Raw genomic sequence first — 26,864 nt, forward strand, 5'->3', positions numbered from 1 at the left:
GCCCTGCTGCCATTCTCCTGCCTGGGTGGGCTGCAGCCCCTCCTGGGGCAGAGCCCTGTCAGCCTGGCCCCGGGCCGGCGCAGCGGAAGCCCAGGTTGGAGGCTGAGCTGTCGGGGGTGTTCTGGCTCCGGGCTGCACAGCGGTACCTGTAGCAGTAGGACTGCACAGCAACACAGAAAGGGACTGCTCAGCACTCCTCAGGCAACAGCTTGTTAGATGAACAGATTCATTAGTTAGATTAATGCAGCAAATACAGCCACTGCTGTGGGACAGATCGGTGAGGCGACACGGAGGGAAATCCTGTGTTAGAAATGAGGGAATCCTACAGACAGCAGCTGACACAAACACTGCACTGGAGGGCAAAGTGGCTGATAAAGTGTCAGTCAATGATCTCTCCTGCACTGGGAAAAAGCCAAAATGACCATTCAGCTTCCCCTCAGAGGCTGAGCTGTGTATCCATGTGCTAATGCCCCACTGCAAGGGACAGGTACCAGAAACATTTCCCTGAATGAGATGCCAGACTTTTGGGATGGGATGTAAAAAGGTGCAACTTCAGCCCCTGTCAGCTCTGAGAGGGAGAAGAGCACCAGCACACAAAGATCAGTCTGAGCAGATGTCAGGCACCTAATAAAGAGCCCTGGTACTAACAGCACTCAGTGGTTTCTGTCTGGATCCACAGCCTAGTTTTATCACCTACAAAAACAGACTAGGGCAGACTAGAATCTTCACAAACCTTCAAAATGGGTCATGTTATTCATCACTGAAGAGCCTATTCCAGTGTTAATTTAATCAAAACTGCTAATTAACATCTGACATTGATTTCACCTAAGAAGGAAATCAGTGAAGAAAATGGGATCTCACTGTAGAAAATTTAATCTAATTATGAGAGTGATTTGCCAGCCACAGGCTTTGCAAGGGAAGAAGAGCAGGACAGCTTTAATGAAACAGGAGATGTACAGTGAGGGGTTTTAAGCACTGCATGAGCAGAGTTTAAAACACAGTTGTGTGTCATGAACAGCCATCATTCTGTGGTGACATCCTGGCTGTTCTGAAGGATTTTCAGGTATGTCACCAACTCAGCTGAAACACTTCATCTCTCAGCCAGCTCTGCAAACACCTGACATCACTGAACCATGGAATTTTAAAAGGATTTGGGATTGAAGGGCCCTTAGAGCTTACCCAGTCCCAACCCCCTGCCCTGGGCAGGAATACCTTTCACTAGACCAGGTTACTCCATCCAGATCCTTTCTAAAATTTAAAAATCAAAGTCACATCACTTTCTACTCTGACAAGTATCACTCAAGCTCTGTCATGAAAACAGCATTAGAAACCTACATCAATTTTAAGTTCTGCATCTAAAACCCATACTGATTAAAAAAACTTACTTGTTTTAATTCCAAGCTAAGCAAAAAGAGATCCTTAGGAATATCAGATGTTGCTCTTCATAAATCCCATTAAACCCCTTCACAAGCATCCAGGCTGCCAGGAAATTGTCAGAGGATCAAGTGTTCTCAGAGGGAAGAGGAAAGCAGCACATTACCTTATGGCACATGTAGGATCCACCCTTCTTCACTCTGTCTGTGCCTGAGGCTGGCCCTGTCTGGGAGGGAGGACACTGGTCAGTATTCAGGGAATAACTGCTAATTACATAAATAAATATTGCAGGCACAAATGTCAGTGGTGTCTGAACCAGACAGCTTGAAATAATTCTCTACAGGTGACAGTAACTGTGCTCTCTCCTCACTGCTGCAAATGTTGAACATGATTAAATGAATATAAACACTTTTGCTGCCCACTGCTAACAGGCAGGTTCCTAAAGAGGATTGTAGCAGGCAGGAAATGAGCTCCAGCTTTCCCCAGTGACCAGCCTGGTCACACCTGGCATGGACCCCCCTCTCCCACCCTGTCTCGAGGGGTACACTTGTGTCCCACCCAGGTCTGCATTACTGGGGTGATGTTCTAGAAGAATCTACCCCAGAGGAGCATTTGGAACTGAGCATAAATCCCAGGGGCTGTCAGAAAACCTTGAGAGTTGATGTTGGTACTCCAGAAGCTCCTGCCTGCACCTCCTGAGTTTGACTGCTTTGTGTCAAAGTTCACCACACAAATTGCAGCATCTTCATGTTTATTGGCAAAATTGACACGTGTGAAATAGAATTTGGCCTTTCACTGCATTTAATGGCACACAAATACTCAAGGAAAGCCACACCCTGAGGCAGCATCTGCTCATTCCAAGCCTGGGTGCTCCTCCACAGCACAGCCCTGCTCCCCCTCAAACATCTGGAAATTGTCCTCACAACACCTGCAGTGGATGCACAGTCCCTGCTCTGAGAGGAACTCTAACCAGCACAGCCATCACCCAGCCTGGGAAGCTCATTTTAGGGGAAGCCAGGAGAAAACTGACCTAAAAAAAGTTCCACAGGAACCAGACAAAGCAGAACAATGGGGCTGTGGAGCAGGATTTCCCCTAAATGCTGCAGTGCTGAGCAGCAATCTGTGCTACTGGTTCCACAGACACTTTTATAAATGAAGAGGAACATTTCTGGTTAGGGTTAGAAAGCTCTAAACTATCATGTGGCAGCAATTTCAAAGGGCTGACCTGTACTGAGCAGAGTATGAACCCAAAGCTCATAAGTGAATCTTTTTATTAACTACTGCTCTCTTCCACCAGGCAAAAATTCAGCATCAAAGGTTATCTGGTAACAAAAAAAAAACAACTTAAATTGATCCCCACAGCCTCTGCAGGAGGATCACAGCCCTGAAGCACTCCACCACCTGCAGAAATCTGCTCTAGTGTCCTCCATTAATCTATTCTATTACAAAACATCATTCTCTTACTTAAAATCATGAAGGTAAAGAGTTTATCATAAAACAACTGGCAAAGATGTCAGGAATTCAGAACAGCAATAGACATCATCAGCATCTGCAGTGTTAACATTTGCTTGTGCACATATCTCACTTAGAGATGGAGGAAACTGCTTTGGCTGTGCTTCCAGCTAATCACAGCCCAGCAATTAAGGTCACATTAGATTAAAACAAGCAGATCTCTGTTCTATCAACCACCACTGGTTTATGGCCTGCTCTGGAGAAGTGCTCCAGCTGGTACTGCAGGGGAAGGACACTGGCTGCCTGCTGCAAAGGGCCAGACTTTGATCCTAGATTTAAACCCCAGAGTTTACTGCAAATTAGCAGGGTTATTCTCTACTAGAGCACTACAACATCCATATTCCACTCTGATTACATAAGTGCTTGTGCATTCCATTACCAAAGCTTACAGAAGTAGGATTGTTCTTTTAAAAGTTACTGAAAAAGTGCAGAAGCTTTTTTGCTAATGAAAATAAAATTGTATTTCTCTCATTACATCAAACAAATGCTTTTTGATGGTGCATGGTGATTTTCAGTGCACAGTCACATGATAACTCTGTTTTGAGTGAAATCAGTCTTCAAACAGAGAACTGCAGCTCACACAAAAAAAAATGAGAGCCAGAAGTCACAATAAAATAACCCCTGAAGGGACTGTGGTTTGATTGATCTCTCACACACACTTGCCTCTCTCTGCTAAAGGATCAGTTACATTTTTAGGGAGGAATTGTTCCCTGGCAGGGTGGGCAGCCCTGGCACAGGGTGCCCCTGATCCCTGGCAGTGCCCAGGCCAGGCTGGACACTGGGTTTGGACCCTGGGACAGTGAAGTGTCCCTGCCATGGCTCTGGGTGGGATTTAAGGTCCCTCCCAACCCCAAACCATTCTGGGATCCTGTGACCTCACTGAGGCACCTTCAGTGCAATTCTCTGAGACACTTTGGTGTTGATGCCAAAGCTGCAGCACTTCCCTGCTGGACTGAGGTGATGGTGGGGAACAACTGTCCTGTGAATTCTGCTCTGTTAAACTCCAAGAGTTTCCTGAAGTTTTAAACTCAGACACTCCAGAAAGTGTTTAAAAACTAGGTGTTAACAATGAGGCTTTTACAGGCTTTTCAGATGCAAACTGATTGTCAGAATTCAGTGTCTGAGGCAAAGCACTTCAAAGTGAATTCCAAAGGCTTTTTCTGATTAAATGGGTAAGGAAACTGAATCTCCTCGTGTGAAAAGGTGTCCCAAAATAGCCAGGCTGCAGTCATCTTCTGAGACACTAGAACTGATTAGCACCAGATCTATCAGAGCCCAGCTCTTCAGTCTCTGCAGAGCACAAGGCAGTATAACCTAAATATAGGATGTGTTCTCTGGGCTGAGAAGACTCTGAATTCTTCCAGAGGGTCAGAGCTCAGGAAAAGATTTTTAACATATTTAGTTTAACACCCAAAATCTTCAAAGCAGCTTTCTAGCACTGGAGAGATCTGGGCTATGCTGGGGATTGGTTACAAGGAATGGATGGAATTCTGACACAGATTGTTGGGGGGTTTCATAATTGATTGTCTTGCCTTCACAAATAATTACCAGGAGTAAAAATCAGCCTGCAAGTGCTTTTAAGTGGTAAGCAAATAAAAACCACTGTGTTTGGTGGGGTTTTGAGTGACAAACTCTATGTAGCCTTACTTGTCATATTCATAAATCATAGGATTTATTCATCCTGGATAGCTGGGAGAGGAGCAGATCTAACACTGGAACTGGAATCTGCTGAGACAGAGCACCAGTGACCCCACACAATCTCACCCTGCAGGACCTGCCACAAAGGAAAACAAAAATTCACCTCTCAGAGCCTGGTGACTTCTCTAAATCTCACTTTTACCACTTGTTCAGTTTAAAACGAGCTACCAGAAGCCAGAAAAATAATTCATGGTAGGGGGGAGATAAATACAGCTTGTAACAATATAAATGAACTAAAAACCTTCCTTTTTAAATACAAGTCATTCCATAAATTCTTAATTTCTGTAATATGAGGCCAGTCTGGAAGTATGCAGTGATAACTTACCCAACAACACAAAAATTGCAGCAGAGCACTGTAATTGCAGGGGGATGAGCTGTCTGTGATGCTCCCAGGGCCCCAGCACAGAACAGGAAGTTTCCAAGCAGCAATCCTACTCACAGAGGGGATTCTGAACTCCATGAGAACCAAGCAAACACTTACAGGGTTGTGAAGGTCCTGGGGGGAGTGGTGCACAGCCCACCAGTCAGATGTCCACTCCCAGGCATTCCCCACCATGTTGTAGAGGCCAAAACCATTGGGGGGAAAGGCAGAGACCTGCACAGGACAGGAACACAGCTCTGTCACCACACAAAACAGGCTTTGGGTCCTCACACCAGGCTGAAGGTGCACTTGGGGGAGCCCCAAAAGCAGACACCAGATCAGCAGTGCAGAGCTGGAACACTCCCACATCCTGCATTTAAACCACACAGGAAAGCTGTCATCACCTCTGTGTCCTTTTCCAGTGTCACACAGCATCCCCTCACTTGTTTTAGGGGCTGACCCTCCTCAGAGAGGCACTGCAGACACACCTGGCACCAGTGACTGACCCACTCACAGCTCCCAGATTCCCTTCCACCAAGGAAAAGCCAGGGTGGCTGCCAACTCCTGCCTGTGCAGGCTCCTCTTCTGATCAAACTTTTGGACTTACTTAACTACCATTAAATAATTCATTCACATTCTTGATTGCTTTTCAAATTCCACTCTGGTTGTTATACTAGACAGGCTCAACCTTTCCCAAGAAGGGAAGTTTAATTTCTTTTAAACTATTGTGTGATTTTTGAGTTGCCAAAACTGCAAGGCCAGAAGTGCAGGCAGAAAGTATTTCAGCTTCTGACTACAAACTGACTGAGAAAGGGGAAAAGAGGTCAGTTTGAGAGGAACTAGAAGTTAAAATGAAAGTAATCTTTACTTTTCAATTAGCTTGCAAAAGAGTCCCTTGATAATACTCAAGCCTGCAGTGAAATTTAATGTAACTTAAAATCTAAAATGAAAGAACACGGGGATGGAAAACAGCCATGGCTCATCCTCCTGAAGACAGACCTTAATTTTAGGATTAAAGATCATTAAGATCATTAAGATTAAGATCATTTCCACATGCTGGATTGTCTTTGAGACACACTTACAGGTGCAGTCCCCTTGTACCCATCCTCTGCTGTGTTATTGGTGGGGAACTCTCCCTGCCAGATATTGGCATAGTGCTGCCCTTTGGGCTGCAATTTGTTGCCCCATGGGAAAAGCCTGGGAGAAGACAAACAGAGCAACTGTCAAACACTTGGAATTAAAAGTCAGTTTTATACAGAATCCCAGACTGGTTTGGGTTGAGAGGGACCTTACATCCCACCCAGTGCCAGCCCTGCCATGGCAGGGACACTTCACTGTCCCAGGTGCTCCAAGCCCTGTCCAGCTGGCCTGGGACACTGCCAGAGATCCAGGGGCAGCCTGTGCCAGGGCTGCCCACCCTTGCAATAAATACCTTCCTCCTAATACTCACTCAATCTAAACCTCCTCTCCTTAAGTTTAAAGCCATTCCCTGTGTCCTGTCCCTCCATCCCTCATTCCCAGTCCAGCTCTGCAAGGGCTCTGAGCTCTCCCTGGAGCTTCTCCAGGTAAGAAACCCCTGCCAAGCCCTGCTGCTGTTCCAAAGGCCAGGGGCAGCCCTGGCCAGGCCCATTTTGGGCCAGGTCCCTGTTACCTGTTCTCCAGGCCCCCTCGGCAGCTGTACTCCCACTCAGCCTCGGTGGGCAAGCGCTTCCCTGCCCACCTGCAGAAGGCCAGGGCATCATTCCAGGACACATGAAGGACTGGATGGTCCATCCTGGGGACAAAATCAACAGGACAAGCTCCTCAGGGCACCAGGCAGACTCACACAGCACAGCACAACGTGACACCCACACAGGACTGAGTTACAGCTGGACCAGGCAGCAGGTGACTTTTACAGGAAAGGCAGCAAAATGCTGGAAGGGAAATGCAGCCATCAGACAGAGACAAAGAAGAGAAAATAATTTAACTTCTGTTGGTCTCATGTTCCTACATCCAGCTCTAGACTTAAAGGTATTTGTGGTTCAGTTAAAGGTATTTGTGGTTCAGTTAAAGGTATTTGTGGTTCAGTTAAAGGTATTTGTGGTTTGTGCTTTCTCATGTGCAGCACAGACCTGTCCCCACCCTGCCCTCTGTGGGAGCCTGGGGCTTGCAGACCCAAAGGAGAGCACTGAAAATCTGCAGCATCTCCACTGGCAAACCAGCCTGGTAAGGGCCATCTCAGCCAGGATTCCCAGCAGGAAAATGCATGTTGGAATTGAATGGTGATTGTTCTTCAACCCCCTGCAGCTCTTCTCCTGCTCTGGGTTCTGTCCTTGCTGTCAGCTGTAGAGTTTTGAAGAAGTGACATGAGGAAGAGTCTTACCAATATCAGCTTTTACAACTGAACTGCAGAAATTTAGCTGGGAACTGATTTTCCTTGGGTGCTACAAGCAGTCCAGTTTACATAAGAGCTCCCATCTTTAATGGGGTTTGGTTTCAGAACTGGCATTAAAATCTTTGTCACTTTCTCCAGAAAAATACAGAAAAAATGCCCAGGCATTCTTGCAGAAGGACCCTCCCCATCCAAGCCTCCAATAGACCAAGATGCCTCTAGAGCTGAGGGTCCAGGAGAGAGAAGAGCTTCCTATAAACTTCTCTTTGCTGCCCCATTTAAGAATCCAAGGTATCCCTGTTAATCCATGGGCACCTCCATGTGCCAGGCCAGGTCTGCACCACCCTTGCACAAGCCCAGAATCCCATGGCAGGTTTCCAGCTCCTGTCTGCTGCCTCTGACCTCAATTCCTGGCTCCCCCTAACAATGCCTCCAGCTATTATCTCTATTTTTGCCTCAGATAATTCTTTCCTTGCCCTTGGAGAGCAGACAACTCGTTACTGAGTGCTTCAGCCATCAGATGATGGTGAACTAACAAAGTCCTGTCCTTAGAGGACTCAAAAACCTACTAGATCTAGGCTAGAGAGTCTGATTTGATTTCAAAATGCTGTTAGAAACTTTCACTAGTTGTTGAAGTGCCAATTTCCCTGACACCTGCCTAGAGAAGGAGCAGTTGCAATGCAAGAGGTCTCAAATGAAGTCAGTAATTTAATTTTCTAAGCCTAAAATTCATCCCACTTCAGAATGGAAAGCAATTCCATGAAGACAAACATCAACAAGTTTCAGGGTTAGTGCAGGCAAAGTGTGGCACTAACTGTAAGAAAAAGCAGAGTTTTCCAAAGCATTTAGAAGTTCTACATAGTCACAACTGATTTTTCACAGTCAGAATAAGAGAAAAAAAAAATCACAAAACTCTTCAATCTTCTGTTGCCAGAGAAAGAGGCTTCCAAATCCCACATGGAAGAGTTCACCCCAGCCAGACTCCTGGAGTGTGCACACAGTGAGGATTTACTGTTCCTCTCCAAACCCAGGTGTGCACTGGAATTCCTGACCCTTGGAAGATGTGCACAGATGTGAGCAGCAAGCACTGAGCATCAGCATGGTCCAGAAATGTGAGCAGCAAGCACTGAGCATCAGCATGGTCCAGAAATGTCAACAGCAAGCACTGAGCATCAGCATGGTCCAGAAATGTGAGCAGCAAGCACTGAGCATCAGCATGGTCCAGAAAGGTGAGCAGCAAGCACTGAGCATCAGCATGGTCCAGAAAGGTGAGCAGCAAGCACTGAGCATCAGCATGGTCCAGAAATGTGAGCAGCAAGCACTGAGCATCAGCATGGTCCAGAAATGTGAGCAGCAAGCACTGAGCATCAGCATGGTCCAGAAAGGTGAACAGCAAGCACTGAGCATCAGCATGGTCCAGAAAGGTGAGCAGCAAGCACTGAGCATCAGCATGGTCCAGAAATGTGAGCAGCAAGCACTGAGCATCAGCATGGTCCAGAAAGGTGAACAGCAAGCACTGATCATCAGCATGGTCCAGAAAGGTGAACAGCAAGCACTGAGCATCAGCATGGTCCAGAAAGGTGAGCAGCAAGCACTGAGCATCAGCATGGTCCTGACAGACTTTGTGCCCCACATCATCCCCCATGGCCATGGAATGCTGCATGCAGCAAGGTGGGAACCAGTCCCAGAAGCAGCAGCAAACAGGTGAGTAAAGAAGCAAACCAAAGCCCTTTTCTGCAGCCCAGTGCTGCTGGAGGCACAGGGACAGTGCTTTAGGATGAAGGGGTGGGCATGGCTCACCTGCTGGAGATGCTGGAGTCAGGGCCCTCAGGGTGCCTCCAGCTGGCTCCTTTCACAGGCAGCCACCAGGGAGCAGCTGCCACCTGAAAAGGGACAAGAGCAGCAGGGAAGGACACTTAAATTCCCAGCTAAAGGATTTTCTGAAAAACCACCAGATCCCTTCCAACCCAAACCAGCCTGTGCCTGTATCAATCCCACCTCAGTCTGAGACAATCTGCAAAGAGGAAAAAAGAACTGCAATTGTGGCCTAAAGAGCATTTCCCCCCTAGTTATTTGCTGCCTGGACTCAGTGTTTTGAGATCACTGGAACAACCCCTGTGATGCCCTTTAGCTGCAGGTCAAACTCACTTCTTGCAGCACATTTGTTTTCCAGGTCATTAACCCACTAAGCTGATTTTAAATTATTTGCTCTCAGCTTCCAGAAGGTGGAGACAGAAGAACCACACAAGGGAAGTGAAGCATGAAACCTTTTTTTTTTTTTTTTTCCTTCCCCAGCTGGTTTGCTGGGAAACATCACACAGCCAAAATCCTCTGTAGCAATGCAGATATTGAGTAGTTCTCTCAAAGCAGAAATCCCAAATTTGGTGCTTCAGGGCCAAGAAGTTTTTCTTGGAAGACATTCTTTAAGGATTTCTTCTATAAGGTTTACTTCAGAGCAGAGGAGGTCATGCTTAATTGTTCTGTTCTGATTCATACTCACTTAGAAATACTTATTTTAATAATGGGGCCTTCACTGAGGCAAAAAAAAAAAGGAACATTTATGCCACCCATCAACACTGGGTTTATTGCAGTAACTGCCAAAATACTCCTATTACAGAGATAATGTCTATAAAGAACAAAAATGGAAGGAAATAAGTCTGGAATGCTTTAGGAGGTAAACAAGCCAGAGGCTGGTTAGTGCTAGGCTGACTTTGTCAAGTGTTATTCACAGAGGCAGGAAAGGTGCCAAGTGTGTTACCCTTTAACTCAGCAAACCTTCAGAGTCAAGTTCAAAAAAATCACTGCAAGCTGCTATTGAGGAGACCCAGAATCAATCTGCTCAAACAATTTTAACAGCAGCTTCCAGGGGGAAGCTGCATCCTTCACCAGAACATGGAATTACAGGTGTGTGGGGAAAAAGATTATCTATGTCACACTCACCTGGATATTTCAGCAAGAAAAATCAGCAGAAGTGCCCAAACACAGACTGCTGTGACCCAGACATTCTGTGCTCTCCGTGGGACCCCCAGGCACTGACAGTTTTTACAGACCCTCTCTGACCCCCCCAGGCACTGCCAGTTTTTACAGACCCTCTCTGACTCAGCAATTCCAGTTTTTATAGACCCTCTCTGACCCCCCCAGGCAATCCCAGTTTTTACAGACCCTCTCTGACCCCCCCAGGCAATCCCAGTTTTTACAGACCCTCTCTGACCCCCCCAGGCAATCCCAGTTTTTACAGACCCTCTCTGACCCCCCCAGGCAATCCCAGTTTTTACAGACCCTCTCTGACCCCCCCAGGCAATCCCAGTTTTTACAGACCCTCTCTGACTCAGCAATTCCAGTTTTTGCAGACCCTCTCTGACTCAGCAATGCCAGTTTTTACAGACCCTCTCTGAGCTCCCCAGCACATCAAACAATGCCAACCCCAGTTCTGGCTCAGTGTCTAACAAAGGACACTCTCACCCCAAGCAGAGCCACTTGGCAAAAAGCATAAGATATATAAAATATCTGATCTCTCATGGGGAATTACAGCTCTGTCACTGAGCATTTGAACCCCAAAATGAGACTTTCCTGCAGATATTCTGCTCAACTCTCACAGCACTGAAGCTTCAGAGTGACAGAGCTGCTAGACTGATACAACAGTCAAGAGGTTTAAAACTAGTCTGATTTAACCAATTCCTTGCCCTTATTGAGGTTTGACCTTTAAACTATACTGAAAATAGGACAGAAATCCAAAATTAGCGTTTTACAGCTATTTAAGGAAAATAAAAGAGCAGCAGAAGCATTTGCTAAAGCTAAAATCTGAAAGATTACAAGAAAGATTTCGACAGTTTCTAAGCACAACATATTTTTGTAAATTAAACTGCTGGGTTTTAGATAAAAACATCTCTGCAGGAGACTCAAAGATTTACACTTTACACTACTTTAATTTTGGAAAACATTTTTGTGATGCAAAAGAAAAAGCAGATGCTTTCAATCAGGCTGGTTTATTTTAACCCAAGAAAAATGTCTCTCCACAGGAGAGCACTGTGTGTGCACAGCTCCTGGTTGTGGCTCTGCTGAGCTGAGCTCCAAATGGCTGCCAGGCTCTGCAGAGCACCCAGAGCTCCAGAGCAGCCCCAGATCCAGGCAGAGAGCACAGAGAGCCTGCAAGAATTACCTGGAGACTCACCTAAGGCAGCCCTGCCTCTGCTGAACACAGCCTGAGCTGCTCCTTCCAGAAATCTCCTACCTGAAATCTCCACTTCTCTCCCAGAACTTCTCACAAGTCTTTAAAGCTTTTAATTGCTCTAAATTTAATTAGCAGAAGAGCTAATTAGACAGATATTACAGCATCACAGTTAATACAGCCAAGTCCTCCCTTGCCAATAATGAGCTTAGTTACTTTCATAACACTTCACGTTCTGCTTCCCTCCAAAACATCTTCTGTGCCCTGCAACAGATTCCTGCTGCCACAAGAGCAGCAATGCTCCTGAACAGCTCTTGAACCACAGGACAGTCCCCTTGCTTTGGTTAATTGTGGCAGAATGTCACCTGTCCCAGGGTACCCACAGCTGCCCTGCAATCCTCACACCCTCCTGCACAGGGCCAAGCAGAGGCACAAAGGTTTGTTTTGGTCAGATCCAGCTGGAAACAGGGATTATCCAGCTCTCCCCTCCAGGATTAAACCTTAAGGACTCACTGTTCTGCTTCTTACAGACTCAGAGCAGTGTGGAAAGAGAGCCCAGTGTGGTAACACTGGGAAGAGCTGGAACAATTAATTCTGATCCACGAGCTCTGCGCTGGGCAGAGCGATTTGCAGAGCTGAACTCCCACTAACAGCCTGCAGAAAACTCCTCCTAAGTATTCCATTTTCCTTTCCAAGTAGGCTGGGACAGCCTAACTTTAATTGCTCCATTACCTCATGATGTCAAGGTTTTTAAATTACTTCACAATTACCTTGAGGAAAATTCCTTCCTAAATCTATGTAGAGGATAAAAAATGAGAGTGAGGAACATCACCAAGTGAGTTTTATTGTCAGCATTATCCTGAGCTGGTACTGCAGTAATACCTGTAAAAACCACCCCAAAGCCACCCAGCCCATAGCCATAAAAACATTTATTAGTCTTGCACTAACATGAAACAGGCCACATTTGAGAAAAACAACCCCCACTCGAGGAGAAAATCTCAAATTCAAATCAGGTTTATGCATTCGAAAAAATTACCAAAAATAAACTCAACAGAGTAGCTCATGTTGGCTCAGACTCCACATTTCCATCAAGCAGCAAGTCCCCTGAAATAACAAAGCTGTACATTTGAACCTTAAGTCAGGCCCACAAGATGATGACAAATTCATGCTGCTGTCCAGACACAGGGCACCAAATATCATTTTTCTTTGTGTTATTCTATTGCTATTTTAATGCAGCACAGCCTTACACCAGGTCAGGATAAACAGCTGGAAAAAACCAAAAGTGACTGCAGAGTAAAAACTTCAGAATTAACTGTGTGAAAAGAGATTTTGAGTGAAAAGTAGCCCAAGTCAGGAAACCACTTTAAGAATAATTTATTAAGTGGTGGGTTCTTAGAAAAACACTCCAGTTCAGAAGCTGACTTAATAGGTTATTTGAATCACATGGTTAAGTTCTGAACATCTTTAATATGCAAAAGGATTTGCTAGCATTGGTAGGACATGAGAAACTATTTGTTACTCAGTAAAGAACATAATTTTTGGATGAGGTTTTATTTTATCCAAGTAAAGCAGATACACATAAATCTCTGACAGTTTTTCCTCCTCTAAGCCAGATCCTAAACCTTGAGCACTGATGGATGAACTACTGAAGAAAGAGGCAAATGGAAAATGGAACATTTTTAGTAGGGTGAGAAGTTTAAGAAATAAAAATAATTACTGTGCAATGGATCCACTTCATTGTCCCTGCAGAGAAGAAACCTGCTGTAATTATGGACAAGGAGTGAGACAGGATAAATCCTGTCACACACAGAGCCAAACTCACAGTTAGCAGAATATTTGTCCAGCAGGTAACTCACACCTGCACCAGGGGCTGCATCTCCAGAGGTCCTCCCCAGGCACAGCCAGCCTGGGATTCTGTGAATACCTGATTTTGCCAGCTCCTGCAATTCCCATGCTATTTATTCTATCAATTAAAAGTCCCAGCTCCCCCAAAGCTCTAATTACAGAGGAATCTGTTCTCACTCTTAATTTCTAACATTAATGGCCTCTCTCATGAGCTCAGAAACAGAAGCAACAAGGGGGTTTGTTTAATATTGAATATTGATATTATCTGCCTTAAAATCCAGTATTTCACAGCAGCTTGAAACTGCCCTACAAAAAATATTTCAGACTTGATTGGAAACAAACATTTTATGAAAGGACCTTTTCTCTGAATAAGGAAAGGACATTGAACTTCAGTTCAGACAGTGTAAAACTTCAGAGCCCTGTCAATCCTCCAAGAAAAATAACCACAAACATGTGATGCTAAAATCCCCTCAGATTCATTAAGTGCAAGTTTTGGAATCAGAAGAAGCTTCTTTTGAGGAACTGATACTCCTGGTGAAGGCAGACACCTCATGAAGTCTAATTTCCAGCCAACATCTAAATCTGCACTCCAACTGGGCATTTTTTTCCACAAAACCAAGTGCACATGAGCTGTAAGGAAATGAGATGTGCAGGGATTTATCCCCAGCCTGAGGCACAAACCAAGCCCTGCTTTAACACTGCAGTTCTGACAAACACTGGCTGATATTCCTGGCAATTCCCAGGGAGAATTCCTGCACATCCTTCTTTATCCCAGCAGTGGGAGTAGAGCAGAGAAACACAGATGAACACTTCAGCAGCTCCATCCTGCAGCTCCTTGCAGGGAACAGCTCACCCAGCCCACGCTGGCACTGCTGTCCCACCTGCAGCCAGGGCTCCCTCAGCAGCAGCTGGAGATGTTCAGCTGAAATGCAGAATGTCTCAATTTGGGGTAACTCTGAAACAGGCAAATTGCACAGCTCCAGGCCACTGCAGAGATCTCCATACAAACAGGGGTGAAAGTAGCATCCCATAGTTCTGGATTGGCCAGAACTTCGTGTTTGCTTGAGCTGCCAGTGAGCCAGTTCCATTGCATTCCAGACCCAAAATTCCATACCTTACAGACAGAGAGCACTCACATTTGTATGCTCTCAGACTCTTCAGTGCAGGATTTATCTGGCCTTGAAGCAAAAATTAATTTTTCTGCCTTCCACAAGCCAAGAATAACAATGTCCCACCACTCTCCAGTGAGCAGAGACTGAGGCTGCACTCTTGTTCTCCCTTTTCCATGGTACCTGGAAGCAAGGAAAACTCCTGCAGGGTCTGGAAAGAGCTCTCAAATTCCCTCAGAATAAAATGGAATTACAGAATGGTTTGGGGTTGGAAGGGACCTTAAATCCCACCAAGTGCCATGGCAGGGACACCTCCCACTGTCCCAGGTGCTCCAGTCTGGCCTGGGACACTGCCAGGACTGCCCACCCTCCCAGGGAACAGTTCCTGCCCAAAATCCCATCTAGCCCTGGCAGTGGGAAGCCATTCCCCTTGTCCTGTCTCTCCAGGTCCTTGTCCCAAGTTCTCCTCCATCTCTTCTGGAGCCCCTTTAGGCTCTGGAAGGGGCTCCAAGGTCTCCTCAGAGCCTTCTCCTCTCGAGGCTGCATGTGAAGAATTTAAGATGTGAAGCTCTCAAAACTTGTTAAGCCCACACAAAGCATTTCAGCCTCAAAGGACCTTCCCCCCTCACACTATAAAATCCTTTTCCATTTGAAGAAACCCTCCCCAGTTCCATCAGTAACCCTCATCAGCACAGCACTAAATCCCCCTCTGTGCCACGTGACCACCACAAACTTGGAGACCAAAACTAAAACTTGAGCTCCCAGAAATCTGCAACAATTCCATCACTGGCTGCTACACCCCTTTTTACTGCTTCCCTTCCAGAGGCTGAGGCCAGCCCACATTCCTGGCTATCTGGGAGCCCACCTCACCTCCAGGAAAGGCACACCCAGAGCTCCAACAATCACCCTACGTGCTCAGCTGGGTCACTCCTGCAGCAGCTGCCACCAGCCCCAACTGAGGCTCTGAGAAATCTGCTTTAAAAACTGGAGAAGTGGCCAAACAGCAAAATTCCCAACAGACACACACAGCTCATTTCTGTTATAAATTATTTAGTTTGGTACCTCCACTTGCACCTTTCCCCAGTTATTTCACTGCATGGGAAATACTGCTTAAAAAATTTACATTCCTGTGTGTCTTCTGCTATATTCACATTTGCATTTCACAGCCCTGTGCTACACCTGGAGAAAACCTTGCCAAAACACTCCTGGGCCACTGAGGCAAAGGAAAACCACAATCCTTTCTCCCATTGGTTGGTTGGAGGGATTTTCAATGCCAGTAACACATTAATATTTATACCTTATTTCTGCTTTTCATCTGATAGTTATGATTGAAGAAGGTAACTTTTAACACCCCAGAAAACCTTCATGAAGCAGCAGCCAAAAAAGACCAATTGGGCTCCATTCCAGGCCTCTGGCACAACACTTGTCCTGTGAGCACTGCAGCCAACACTTGGAAATTTGGCTGACACACTCAGGAAAGTGGCTCCCAACACTCTGTGTTTACAAAGTTGCCAAGGCTGAGCTTACAGCAACATTCTTGGGGTTTGTTTGTTTGTTTTCAAACAGAGAACCTGATTTAGGGATTTCTGCCTCACAGAAAAAGGGATTTCTCCAATACTGACTGTTGGGAAGATGGGATGAGCCATTCATTTTTTTATTTGTATTTTTTATTATTTTTATGAAGGCAAAACAAATCCAGAGATGGATTTAGCATCAGTTATGCTGGTGGTGGGAACTGCAATTTAGCCTTATCTCTCACAGTGCACAAATGTTAGTCCTGAATTAAAAGATTACAAACTGCACTTGTAATCTTCCTTCCCTGGCAGGAGGAACCCAAATCCCACATTCTCTGCCAGTCCCTCACAGCACACACTCACACAGGACTTCCTGAAACCTCCCAGGCTCCCCCTTGAAAACAAAAATCCAAATGAAGCCTGAGGAAGTCTCAGCAACACATTCACAACAGAAAAAGAGGAGAGGGAGGGTAGGGAAGATTTACTACAGAACTTTCTTTCTTTTTAAACCAATATCCACTTTCACCCAACAGGAAAAGTGGATCAGCTCCAGAGTAATCAGAACTGCCCCTCCCAGGATCACTGTGGGGGATGAGGGAGCTGGAAAAGCAGCAAATGAACACAGAATCTTCTATAGAGAAGGAGAAAACATGATAAACTCCAGCCATTCACAATATAAGGAATCTTACAGACACAGCCTGAACTTCCAGGTAGGGGGCAAAAAGAAACAACAAAGGGTTGTTACCAACTTTAGCTAGTCAGGAAGAGATGGTTTTAATTTTTAATTTTTTAAAAGAACAGGGAATAGACTGCAAATCCTCCCCACTTCAAGCCATGATTCCAGGCCAAACACCTCTCCATAATCCCCATTTTTGCACCTGGCTTTGGGGACATCACAGAGTTCAGTTTTCCCTGCTGTGAGTGCCAACAGAGCCCAGGGGTTGCTCAGGGAGGTTCCCCCTGCTGTGCTACTCACTGCTTGGTGGATGTCAGCCTTCACTGCTTCACTCAGCATCCCCTCAAACACAAAGGAGTCACCAAACTTCTCTGCCTAGGGAAAGAACAAAGGATTCAACCATTAGCATTCATTATTATTCAAAGGAATGCTATTCTTAGAGCCACACTCAACGTTCCCAGCTTTGCTTTATCAAGGATGAGAAAATTCAGAGAATCATTAAGGTAGGAAAAGACCTGCAAGACCATCAAGTCCAACCTTTGACAAATTCTAATAGTGAATTTGAGCTCTCTTGCAAGGAAGCTGTTTTGGAACAGAAAATAAGGGAATTTTTTCTCTGGATGTTGTTTTTGTTCAGCAGCCCCTGGGCAGATGGCAGCTCACTGAGCTTCTGCACATGTTTTTACTTTTATTCATTAAAAATGCAGTTCTGATTGTCCCAACTGCTTTCAAATGCTACAGTCATCAATCTAATAGCAAAGGGCACATTACATTCTTCTTATTTTTCCTTCAGGAATCACAATAAAAGATTGAACCTTGTCACTGCTCCACCATCACTAGCACCAAGTTTTTAAGTGCTGCTACAACAATAAGGAGTTAAAATTCACTCAATCATTATATCTAACATTATATAAATCCAAAAGAATAAAAGATACAAACAATTTTGATCAATGCCAGTACATTATGCCAAGAGAAAAAAGAGGGAGGAGGAGTAAGTGGAGCACTCAGCTACACCAGCTGAGCCATGCAGTCTGAACCAGAGCCCACTGATGCAGCTCTAGCTGCCAGAGCTGCAGGAACATTTGGGTAACACTCTCAGGGACAGGGTGGGATTGTTGGGGTGTCTGTGCAGAGCCAGGGGTTGCACTGGATGATCTTTGTGGTCCCTTCTAGCTGAGGATATTCTGTGATTCCACATTTAACCCCACCACATACTCATCCTGGCACCTGTTTGTAACAAGCAAGCTTTGTTCCACTCCAAATAGTTAAACTGCCTTTTTTTTTTTTTTTTTTTTCATAATTATCCAGCTAAGAAACAGAAAGAATAGAAAAAAGAAGCTCTTCATCCAACCAGAAGGATCCAAATAAGAACCAGTTCATCCAGTGAATTGAGCAAAGTGCCTCCTTTGAGACCTGCTCATTCCTGCAGCTTTCATTTGCCTGAAGGGCTGTCAGGGCTTTGTCAGAGTTGCTTAGGAACAGTCACCTGTCAGGAGGGAGCTGAGCCTCAGGCACAGGTGGCTCCTTTCTGGGAGGAACCTCAACATATTCAGTCCATTGTTCCCAGGAACATGCACACAATTATCATGGCAGTTGCTATTGTCTCCCCCTGAGGCACAGGGCTCTCTGTCACCAGCAAGGAGCTGTGCTGCAGGGTCCTTGGCCATCTCAGTTGGTCAAACCCCTGCTCCAGGTCCCTCTAACACAAGGAAAATCTCACCTGGTTGTACTGGTACAAAGAGCTCCAGGACCCAAATGTCAAAAAACCCCAAGCAAACCCCCCCAAAAAAGCCCAGTAGAGACCTGCTGGTGTCACCCAGGCTGCAGGGCAGGCATGAGCTCAGGTGACAGTTGTGACAATTATAAAACTCAGCAACAAACACCTGAGTGCCCTTCCAGCCCAGGACAGCAAGGCCAGGTAATTCCTTCTTCCCACTACTTCCAGAAATACTTACAGAAATATTTGAGCCAAACAAGTATTGAGATGTCCTACAAAAAGAAAAGTCTGGGTTTTCAGCTGGGATTTTCTGAGGCTGGATGCCCTGGGGCCTTACCTCAGTGATGTAACCCGTGGAATTCACAAATCTCTCAAAGTCCTGGTTGCTGACCTCATACTGGTCCATGTAGAAGGTGTCAATGTGCACTCTCCTGGCAGGGCCCTCTCCATCCTGCTGGATTTGGGGCTCCTGGGTGCCCATGGTGAACACCCCTCCTGGAATCTGCACCATCTGCACAGCAAACACAACCCAAAAAAAGGAAAAGTGAAGGACTGAGAAGCCCCAGCTGGTTTTACTCCTCCTGCACCTCTCCTTTGCAGGTGGTTTGGAAACAGCATTTTGAGCAGCCCATTTGGGGAAACAGCTAAAAGAACAGAAATTGGGAACAAAGCCCAGTTTGCAGCTTTTTTACATGAAGTCTGGGTCATGCTTGTGCTGCAGGAAGAGAAACATGTTCTGTTTCCTGTGTTACACTTGGCTGTTATTTCTGCAGTTACACCACTGCCAGGGTAGCAAAGGAGCAGTAAATGAATTTACAGCAGCTCTCCTGGTTCTTCAGGGCAGCTGGAGGGAGTATTTGGCATCACCTAACTCATGCCATTGCAGTTTCTTCTCCACTGCAGATCTCTCCTAGCAACACCTGAAATTCACGTAACTTGAACAGGACCATAAAAAATGCTACAAACATCTTCTCCTTCACATTACCCACATCTGAAGCTGGCTCTTAACTTTCTCCACTGAGAAGAATCTGAGCTCTTACACACAGTCTGAACCTGAACTCCATAAAAGGGCTGCAGGATGAACTTGCTTACATTTTTTAGGACTTAGGAAATGACAACGTGGTGCAAAGTTGCACCACTTCCTCCCTTCTAACCTCCCTTCAACCCTCAGGAGCTGAAACAACTCCCTGAAGAGGTTTCCAAGCCAGGCTCAGAACTCACTGGGCTAAAACCATCTGCAAAATTAACTCCTGGTTAATTGTTAAATTAACTCCTGGTGGCTCCCCAGCTCTAAAAACATAGTGAAAATAAATAAATAATCCTGTTTGTGGGTGATGCAGAGGCCAATTCTTCTCTCACTTCTCTGCTTGTAAAGATGTTTTTTAGCTGAGAATCACCAGTGATTTTGCGAGCAAAACTTAAACCAGCAGTAATTAGCTTTCATTACCTACTGCGGAGCTGCCAGCTGCATAAAGAGACAAAGGATTTTTTCCTCCTCCAGACCCACGGTAAATACTCATGTTTGCCACACAAAACACCCGTGAGTGATGTGATTTAATTCACACTGTGCAGCCGGTGAAGGCAGTACCGGAGTCACCGCTGATGCCGCTCCCTCGCTCCGTTCCCGCTCTCCCCAGCACAGAGGGATTCCTCATCTTTGCTGTTCCTCCGCGAGGCACAAGCAGCACCCGAGCCCAAGCCCAGTTTCCCGGGGTTCCCACCCGCCTGTAATTTAATTGAAGTTTCCCCACAGTTTCCCCAGGGCCCGGCCGCTCACCGGCCCGCTCCCGCCGCTCCGCCCGCTGCTCGCCGCCGCCGAGTAGCGCCGCGCCGCCTCCTCCCGCCCGTCCCCGGCGGCCCTGCCGGCGCTGCAGCCGCAGTTCCCGCTGCCGGGGGTCCCGGCGGCCGCCGCCGTTGCCGTTCCCGTTGTTCCCATTGCCAGCAGCAGCGGGAAGAGGCAGCGGCACAGCCGGGTGGGCGCGGCCATGTTGGCGGCGGGGCCACGTGCCGCGCGCGGTCACGTGACCGGGAGCGTCTTAAAGGGGCCGCGCCGCGCCCTGAGGGGACCGTGAGGGGCGGGACCGGGGCTGTCCCCGCGTCCCCTCCGTGTCCCCGCGTCCCCTCCCTGTTTCCCTTCCCTGTCCCCGTGTCCCCTCCCCGTGTCCCCGTGTCCCCTCCCCATTCACACGGCTACCTGCCCACCCTGTGCGCATTATGAGCAGAAACTCTTCAGGGCCTCTTTACTCCCGAGGAGGCTGCGAGGGGAACTCAGCGATCCGTATAAATATCTCCAATACCCACGGGAGTCTCACCAGTCCCTATAAACACCTCAAATATCCATGCAGTATCTCCTAAGGGGTGCCAAGAACGTGGTTCCAGACCCTTTCCAGGAAAGGTGCTCTGGTATTCCCCTCTCCAGCAGGGAACTCGCAGTTCCTGTAATTTCTTTCATTTTTCCTGCAGTTCACTGTAGTTGTTGGAGATTCTGTAAAATCTCCGTGTGGGAGCTTCTGTTGAGAAATGTCAACAGAATGGATATTCTGCATCATCCCTTACACCAAAATAAATCTTTACTCATCCTGCGGGATATTAATTCTAAATACTCCATTTGATTTTTGCTTATACTTTTAGCGAAGAGAAGCACGGCCAGAGTGAAGGAGGGGTTTTATTGTTTGAGGGCTGCACTCGAACGTGTTTGCTCTGTGAAGTTTTACTGTGTGTAAAATGGAAGTGCTGGGAGGCCTCTCAGGGATGAATTCCAATTATCCATCATTAATCCCTTTTGCTCCAGAAAAGCATCAGAGTGCAAGAAAACAAATGAATGCAAACTTAATTCTACGGCCACCCCTTGCTGCTTTGGGGTCAGAAAATGGAAATATTCCTTTTGCGTTGACACGGTGATCTTTTCCCTTTGTTAAGGGATGAATGTCCGTGAAAATGAGAGTTAAATCCAGCTTATTTTCTCCTGCTAAATTTTTCCCAACACAATTCACTCACAAAATGTAGGCATCCAGATTCTACAGACTTCTAGAACTGAAAACATCCTGCCAAGGACAACCTCCCCTCATGAAAGCCATGGGATTCTGCCTGTGTGGTGATGGAATTCAGGAAAATCAGCTGATTTCCAATGAGCTGGGACAGCTCTCTGGTGTATCCTGCCCACTCCTTCTCATGGCTCCTTTTCCTGGAATTCTTGTGTGCATCATTCGTGTAGTTCCATCAGGAGGGTTCTTATTCCTTCCTCTCCCTGGAGAACAGAAGAAATAATTACAGTTTGCTTCTGAGCAACATCCAGCTTCCAGTGTGAGATCCTGAGGACTTTGGAGAACTTTTGCTGGTGTGGATCATTTTGTGCTCAGCCATGCAGGCTTTGGTTTGTTCTCACACTGAGTCCCCACGCTTCTGATCTTGCTGTTATTAAAATGTGATGGGAATGAGAGATTTTCCAGCACTTCACTGAGAGCCCGAGGTGTTCTGCATTTGTCTTTTCATCCCTGAGTGCTGGCATGGATCTCCCTAAGGACAGGGAACTTCTGGGATCATCTTCCCCATTGTGAAGACCAGCCATGACAAGAGGAGACAGATTGATCCTCAGAGTTCTGGAATTTCTTCTGCTCTCGTTTTTCTCCCAGGGCTGTTGAGCTGCAGCTAAGCCAAGAACAGAGACAAAACCTGTGCAAAGCCACCCTGCAGGCTGGAGGTGCAGTGTTTCCAAAACAGCCCAGGGAAGCCAATGGTTAGTTGCAATTTTGTCAGCATAAAACAAGACAATTGAAATAAAAAGCAAGTAAAAGACTTCAAACTTCATTCTAACATCATTCATCAATGCTGAATTGCCATAATTGCTAAAAATAAAGTAGGAGTGGAGCAGAATAAGGTTGAAAAGGAGAAAAAGAACAAAGTACTCCAATAGCAAAAAATAAAAATCCCTCACAAGTTGTTTTCCTGTGACTGAAACCAAATGTGAAATTGGGCCAAACATTCATAGCACAGCTCCCAGGCTGAAGTGATACCTACCAAGTAGTGTTTTTTCACTATTTCCTCTCTGAATTCCTGAGTTCATTCCCTCGACCCTCTGGGGCTGTGTGGGCTCTGAGCCCAGCCCTCATTTGTTACTGAGTGAGCAGGACTCTGTTCCCATCTCAGGGCTGCCTCCTGTAGTTCCCATTGTAGGGAAAATTCCTTTAAGGGAATAGCTCTGGTCCTTCCCAAGGTGACCTTTCCACTGCCCTACAGCAGTTTTAATCTTAGAGCTCTTTTCAGTGCTGTAAGATTATAGGAACCCAGGAACTCACTGTGCCTGCAGCAGCATCCCAGAGCAAGTTCCTAAAAAAACAACAACAAAAAAAGAAACATTCACGATTATCTTGTCTTTGCCAGCACCCCTTCACATCTAGCAAGTTCTTTGCTGAGCTTGGTCAGTATTTTTGGCTGAAGGCTCAAAAATTGGTGAGGGGCCATCAGTAGCAAGTGCATGGAATGACAGAACAAGGGGAATGGATTCTGACAGAGAATAGGTTCAGATGGGATATTAGGAAGCAGCTGTTCCCTGTGAGGGTGGGAGGCCCAAAGAGAGCAGCTGTGGCTGCCCCATTCGTGCAAATGGATCAGGTTGGACAGGGCTTGGAGCAACTCAGACCATTCTGGGCTTCTATGAGCTCCTCAGCCTCTGAAGAACTGAGCAAGACCCAGAATCAAACACAGCCCATAGGAGAAAATGTGATATTTGGTATTGGGGAGAGGAATGTCTCCAGAGGGCAGACTCCACTCCCTCCTGGGCAGCCTGTTCTCCCCCAGTGCTGCTGCAGGGATTTTTCCCTCAGTGCTGGAGCTATTTCAAGGCACACTGTTTGCAGAGCTGCTCAAGGTGCTCAGCAGGCAAAGCTCTGCCCCTGGCTCTGGTGAGAGCCCTTCTGTCACTGCCTCTGCCTGCTGAACCCATCCAGAGATTAGATTTGATTACACAAGAATTCATTAGGATTATCTAATGATATTAGGCACCACTACTCTGCCAAATTCCTGATGAGTAATGGCTTGTAGTATTGCAGCCATGTAGGAAACCCATAAAACTGTTCTCTGACCTTCGCTTCAGTTCCTGAGTCACAGGCTCCAGCTTCTGCATATCCTTGCTCCAGAGCCACAACTCCAGCTCCTCTGGAGGATTTTTAATGGACAGCCAGTGCAGGGGGAGGTTACGTTGATTTCAAACTGGCTAATCTGGGCTTGTTCCCATTCATCAGCGTTATCCTGCTGCTGTAGAGAGGGAAACAAGCAAGGAGCCGGGCACCATTGCTGCCTGTCACCCACGGCAGCAGGTGGGTGTGGGTGAGAGTGAGCGGAGGAAAATGTTTCCTTCACCTAAATCCCAGTTAAAGCGATACAGTTGTTCTGCAGGCAAACATTGCACCCACCCCTGCACGGCTCTGAGTGCTGCCAGCCAGGCACAGAGGGCAGGAAAATTAGGGTGTAAAGGTGAGAAATAATCTTGGCTAATATTTAAGGGCAAATAATTGCATAGTACGATAAATAAATGAAGTATTACTATTTTTTATTCGCTGCTGGTCATTCTGGCTGATGGGATGTCTCGTTAATGATTTTAGCGAAGAGGAGCCCCAGGGACACTATTCCCAGAGTTTGGAGCCGTTTCCTGCAGAGCAGCCGTGACTGCTCAGCCAAGGGCTCGCACCTGAGGCGCGCCAGAGGTGACAGCACCTGTGCAGGCAGGTGCCCAGCTCAGCCATCACCTCCCCGCTATGCTGCGCTGCCCAAGTCGCGCTGTCACCTGGTTTACTCAGGGTTTACTCAGAGTTTACTCTCCCTGGCTGGTTTCACCGCAGCCTCTGTGCCCGATACCCCCGCACGCTCGCCCCTCGCCCGCTCCAGGGCTCTGTGCTGAGCCCCCCCCGGACCAAAACACATCCGTGTCCTCAGCCGGGGGGTCCATCCCTATCACTGAGCGCACGGACCGGGGGCTCCATCCCTATCACTGACTGCACGGACCGGGGGGTCCATCCCCGTCACTGAGCGCACGGACCGGGGGCTCCATCCCTATCACTGACTGCACGGACCGGGGGGTCCATCCCCATCACTGACCGCACGGACCGGGGGGTCTATCCCCGTCACTGACCGCACGGACCGGGGGGTCCATCCCCGTCACTGAGCGCACGGACCGGGGGGTCCATCCCCGTCACTGACCGCACGGACCGGGGGGTCCATCCCCGTCTCTGAGAGCACGGACCGGGGGGTCCATCCCTATCACTGAGCGCACGGACCGGGGGGGTCCATCCTCGTCACTGAGCGCACGGACCGGGGGGTCCATCCCTATCACTGAGCGCACGGACCGGGGGGTCCATCCCCGTCACTGAGCGCACGGACCCGAGGTCTCCGCTGCCCCTCCCGGAGCGCGGCGCGGGGCACGCTGGGAGCTGTAGTCCTGCGGGACGCCCCCCCTTGGCGGCGCGGTGGCGGCAGGACTCGCTTACCCAGCGTGCCTCGAGCGATATTTAATGCGCGGCGTTGGGCGCGGAGCGCAGTGACCATGTGGACGCGCAACTGAGGCGGCGGCGGGCGCAGTCTCCGGGAGCGGGACCGGGAGCGCCGCCGGAATGGGGCTGCCGAGCCGTCCATAGCCCGCCCCGCCGCCTCCGCAGCCAGGTACGGCCGGGAGAGAGCGGGCACGGCTGGGCAGGGAGGGAGGCGGTGAGTGACCGCCGGGGCAGCCCCGTCCCGCAGCCCGAGAGATGCAGCCGGGTGCTGGGCGGGGATGCCCGGGGATGCAGCCCGTTGCTGGGCGGGGATAGCCGGCAGTGCAGCCCGCTGCTGTGCGGGGATGCGTTCCCGTGCTCGGCGGGGATGCCCGGCCGCCGCAGCCCTGGCAGGAGCGGGCAGAGCCCCCTCAGCCCTCCCGGCGGGTCCCGCACCGGGCTCCCGTCCCCGGGGCTCGGCAGCGGAGCTGCGCCTCCGCTCCAACTTTCCCCGAGTGTTTGCCCCCGTGCTCGGGGCTCTGCCGCCAGGGATGTTTCGCGTTATGTAAACACTCGTGAGCGCCGATGGGGATTTGGCTATGGGCGATCTTCCTCTTAAATGGTCAAAAAGCGGGCAGCTGTGGGTGGATGTTTCGGAGGGTCCCGGTGACTGGCCTGACAGGCCAAATATTTGTCTGTTTCCTGGACTACAATAACTGGACTTCGGCGGGGGAAGGGGTGGGGGCACATGTGCATTCCCCATGCGTGTACGTGGGATGTGCCCGGATCCCGGGCGGCTGCACGGTCCGTGCCCGGCTCCTGCGGGCTGCTTGGGGCTGGCTCTGCTCGGGCTCCGGGGGCTCCGGGGATTTTCCCCCGAAGGAAAACGCTCCGTGCATTGCGACCAGCTGGGGCTGGCTCAGCCTTTCCGCTCCCTGCCCCAGGTGGGTTCGCTCTGGCTCCCGGCAGTTTGCCTTAAAAGACTCCAACAGGTGAAAGGTTGGAGTTGGATTTATTGCCGTGCAGCGGTTCTGTGCCTGCTCAGCCACAGATGGATCGAGCTGCGGTCCTGCTGCTCGCAGATCGAGCAGGAGGGAGAACGTGGCTAATACAATCCAGATCTTTGCCTGATGGGGATTTAGTGGCTGCAAGTCGAGTGGGAGCTATTGGTTTTATTTATTACTGGGGGTCGGTACCTGTGCACGTGTTTTATTTCTTAGAGTGTGTTTAGTTATTTGTCTTTGAGGCTCTTTTCCTGGGCTCAGAAATTTGCTTGGTATCCCAGGATTTCCAGACCTGTTGAGCCAGAGCCCTGGCTGAGTGGCAGCCCAGGCCAGGGGCCCATGGTGGAGCTGTTTTCTTTCCCATTCTCTCACAGGGCTCAGCTGTGTGAGTGTGGGATGCCATGTGAGGCCAATATCCCTTCCTTTCCTCCGTGATTCCCCTGTGGCCAAGTTAATGGGCTACCAGGCACTGGATTTCTTGTTGGTTTCTTTGCTTTGATTTACGCCAATTTCCTCACACAGCAGCTATTCCATGGTCTAAGTGCCTGGTGGTTTTGCTGGTGTAAGTGCCTGAAGCAATACCAGTGTTGCAGGGTGTTGTGTTCAGTGAGTGGAAAAAGCAGGTGGCATTGCTAAGGCCAAACATTCAGGGTGAATTTCACCTGGTGAAACAAACGTGGAAATTGACTGCTGTGGGATGCAGCAGCTTGTATTGAAACTGTAGTGCTGAGTGTATCTAAACCAAAACAAGGAATCACTGTGAAAATAAAACCACAGTTCCAGAGTGTTTCAAAACAAGCTGATGCTGAGCTGATTATTTCTAATGTTTTCTTTAAGCTGCCTCTTGTTTGTCAATAGTAGGGGTTTTTCTTGTTAAAATACCTTATTTCCCCAAGATTAGAGTGTTTGCTTAGATGAGTGTTTTTCCCCCATCTGCTTGTTTTGCAGTGTTGATTAAGCCTTCAAAATCGTTTTCTTGTACAGGGTTTCATAAATTAGGAAGTAAACAAACAAGAGTAACTTTGGTTTGCCTTTGCAATCGTGGGGTGGA

The 26,864-nt window shown here is 47.9% G+C and overlaps 2 protein-coding genes across 4 annotated transcripts in view; one reads left to right on the top strand and one right to left on the bottom strand.

Annotated features, from left to right (window-relative positions):
* Positions 1–52: 52 nt before the first annotated feature.
* On the bottom strand, positions 53–20,440 carry SUMF1 (sulfatase modifying factor 1). 3 transcript variants are annotated; one of them, XM_079317492.1, is made up of 9 exons: positions 20,123–20,432; positions 18,683–18,856; positions 16,929–17,003; positions 9,117–9,199; positions 6,597–6,719; positions 6,028–6,142; positions 5,066–5,179; positions 1,541–1,600; positions 53–160 (listed from the first exon to the last, which is right to left on the bottom strand). In XM_079317492.1, exons 1-9 carry the CDS (start codon positions 20,330–20,332, stop codon positions 59–61), a joined length of 1,056 nt encoding a protein of 351 aa, XP_079173618.1. In that variant the 5' UTR covers positions 20,333–20,432; the 3' UTR covers positions 53–58. The 3 variants fall into 3 exon arrangements, with proteins under 3 accessions (XP_079173618.1, XP_079173620.1, XP_079173619.1); XM_079317494.1 differs by lacking the exon at positions 20,123–20,432 and adding an exon at positions 20,067–20,107; XM_079317493.1 differs by lacking the exon at positions 53–160 and adding an exon at positions 4,534–4,660 and having other exon boundaries at positions 20,123–20,440.
* A 4,407-nt stretch (positions 20,441–24,847) lies between these two features.
* Positions 24,848–26,864, top strand: part of ITPR1 (inositol 1,4,5-trisphosphate receptor type 1) — a 158,846-nt gene continuing 156,829 nt past the window's right edge. The window contains 1 exon segment of the mRNA XM_079316953.1: positions 24,848–24,999. The gene's annotated coding sequence lies outside the window, so the exon portion shown is untranslated.

The sequence above is a fragment of the Erithacus rubecula genome (assembly GCF_903797595.1).
Source record: "Erithacus rubecula genome assembly, chromosome: 13".
Lineage (NCBI taxonomy): Eukaryota > Metazoa > Chordata > Aves > Passeriformes > Muscicapidae > Erithacus > Erithacus rubecula.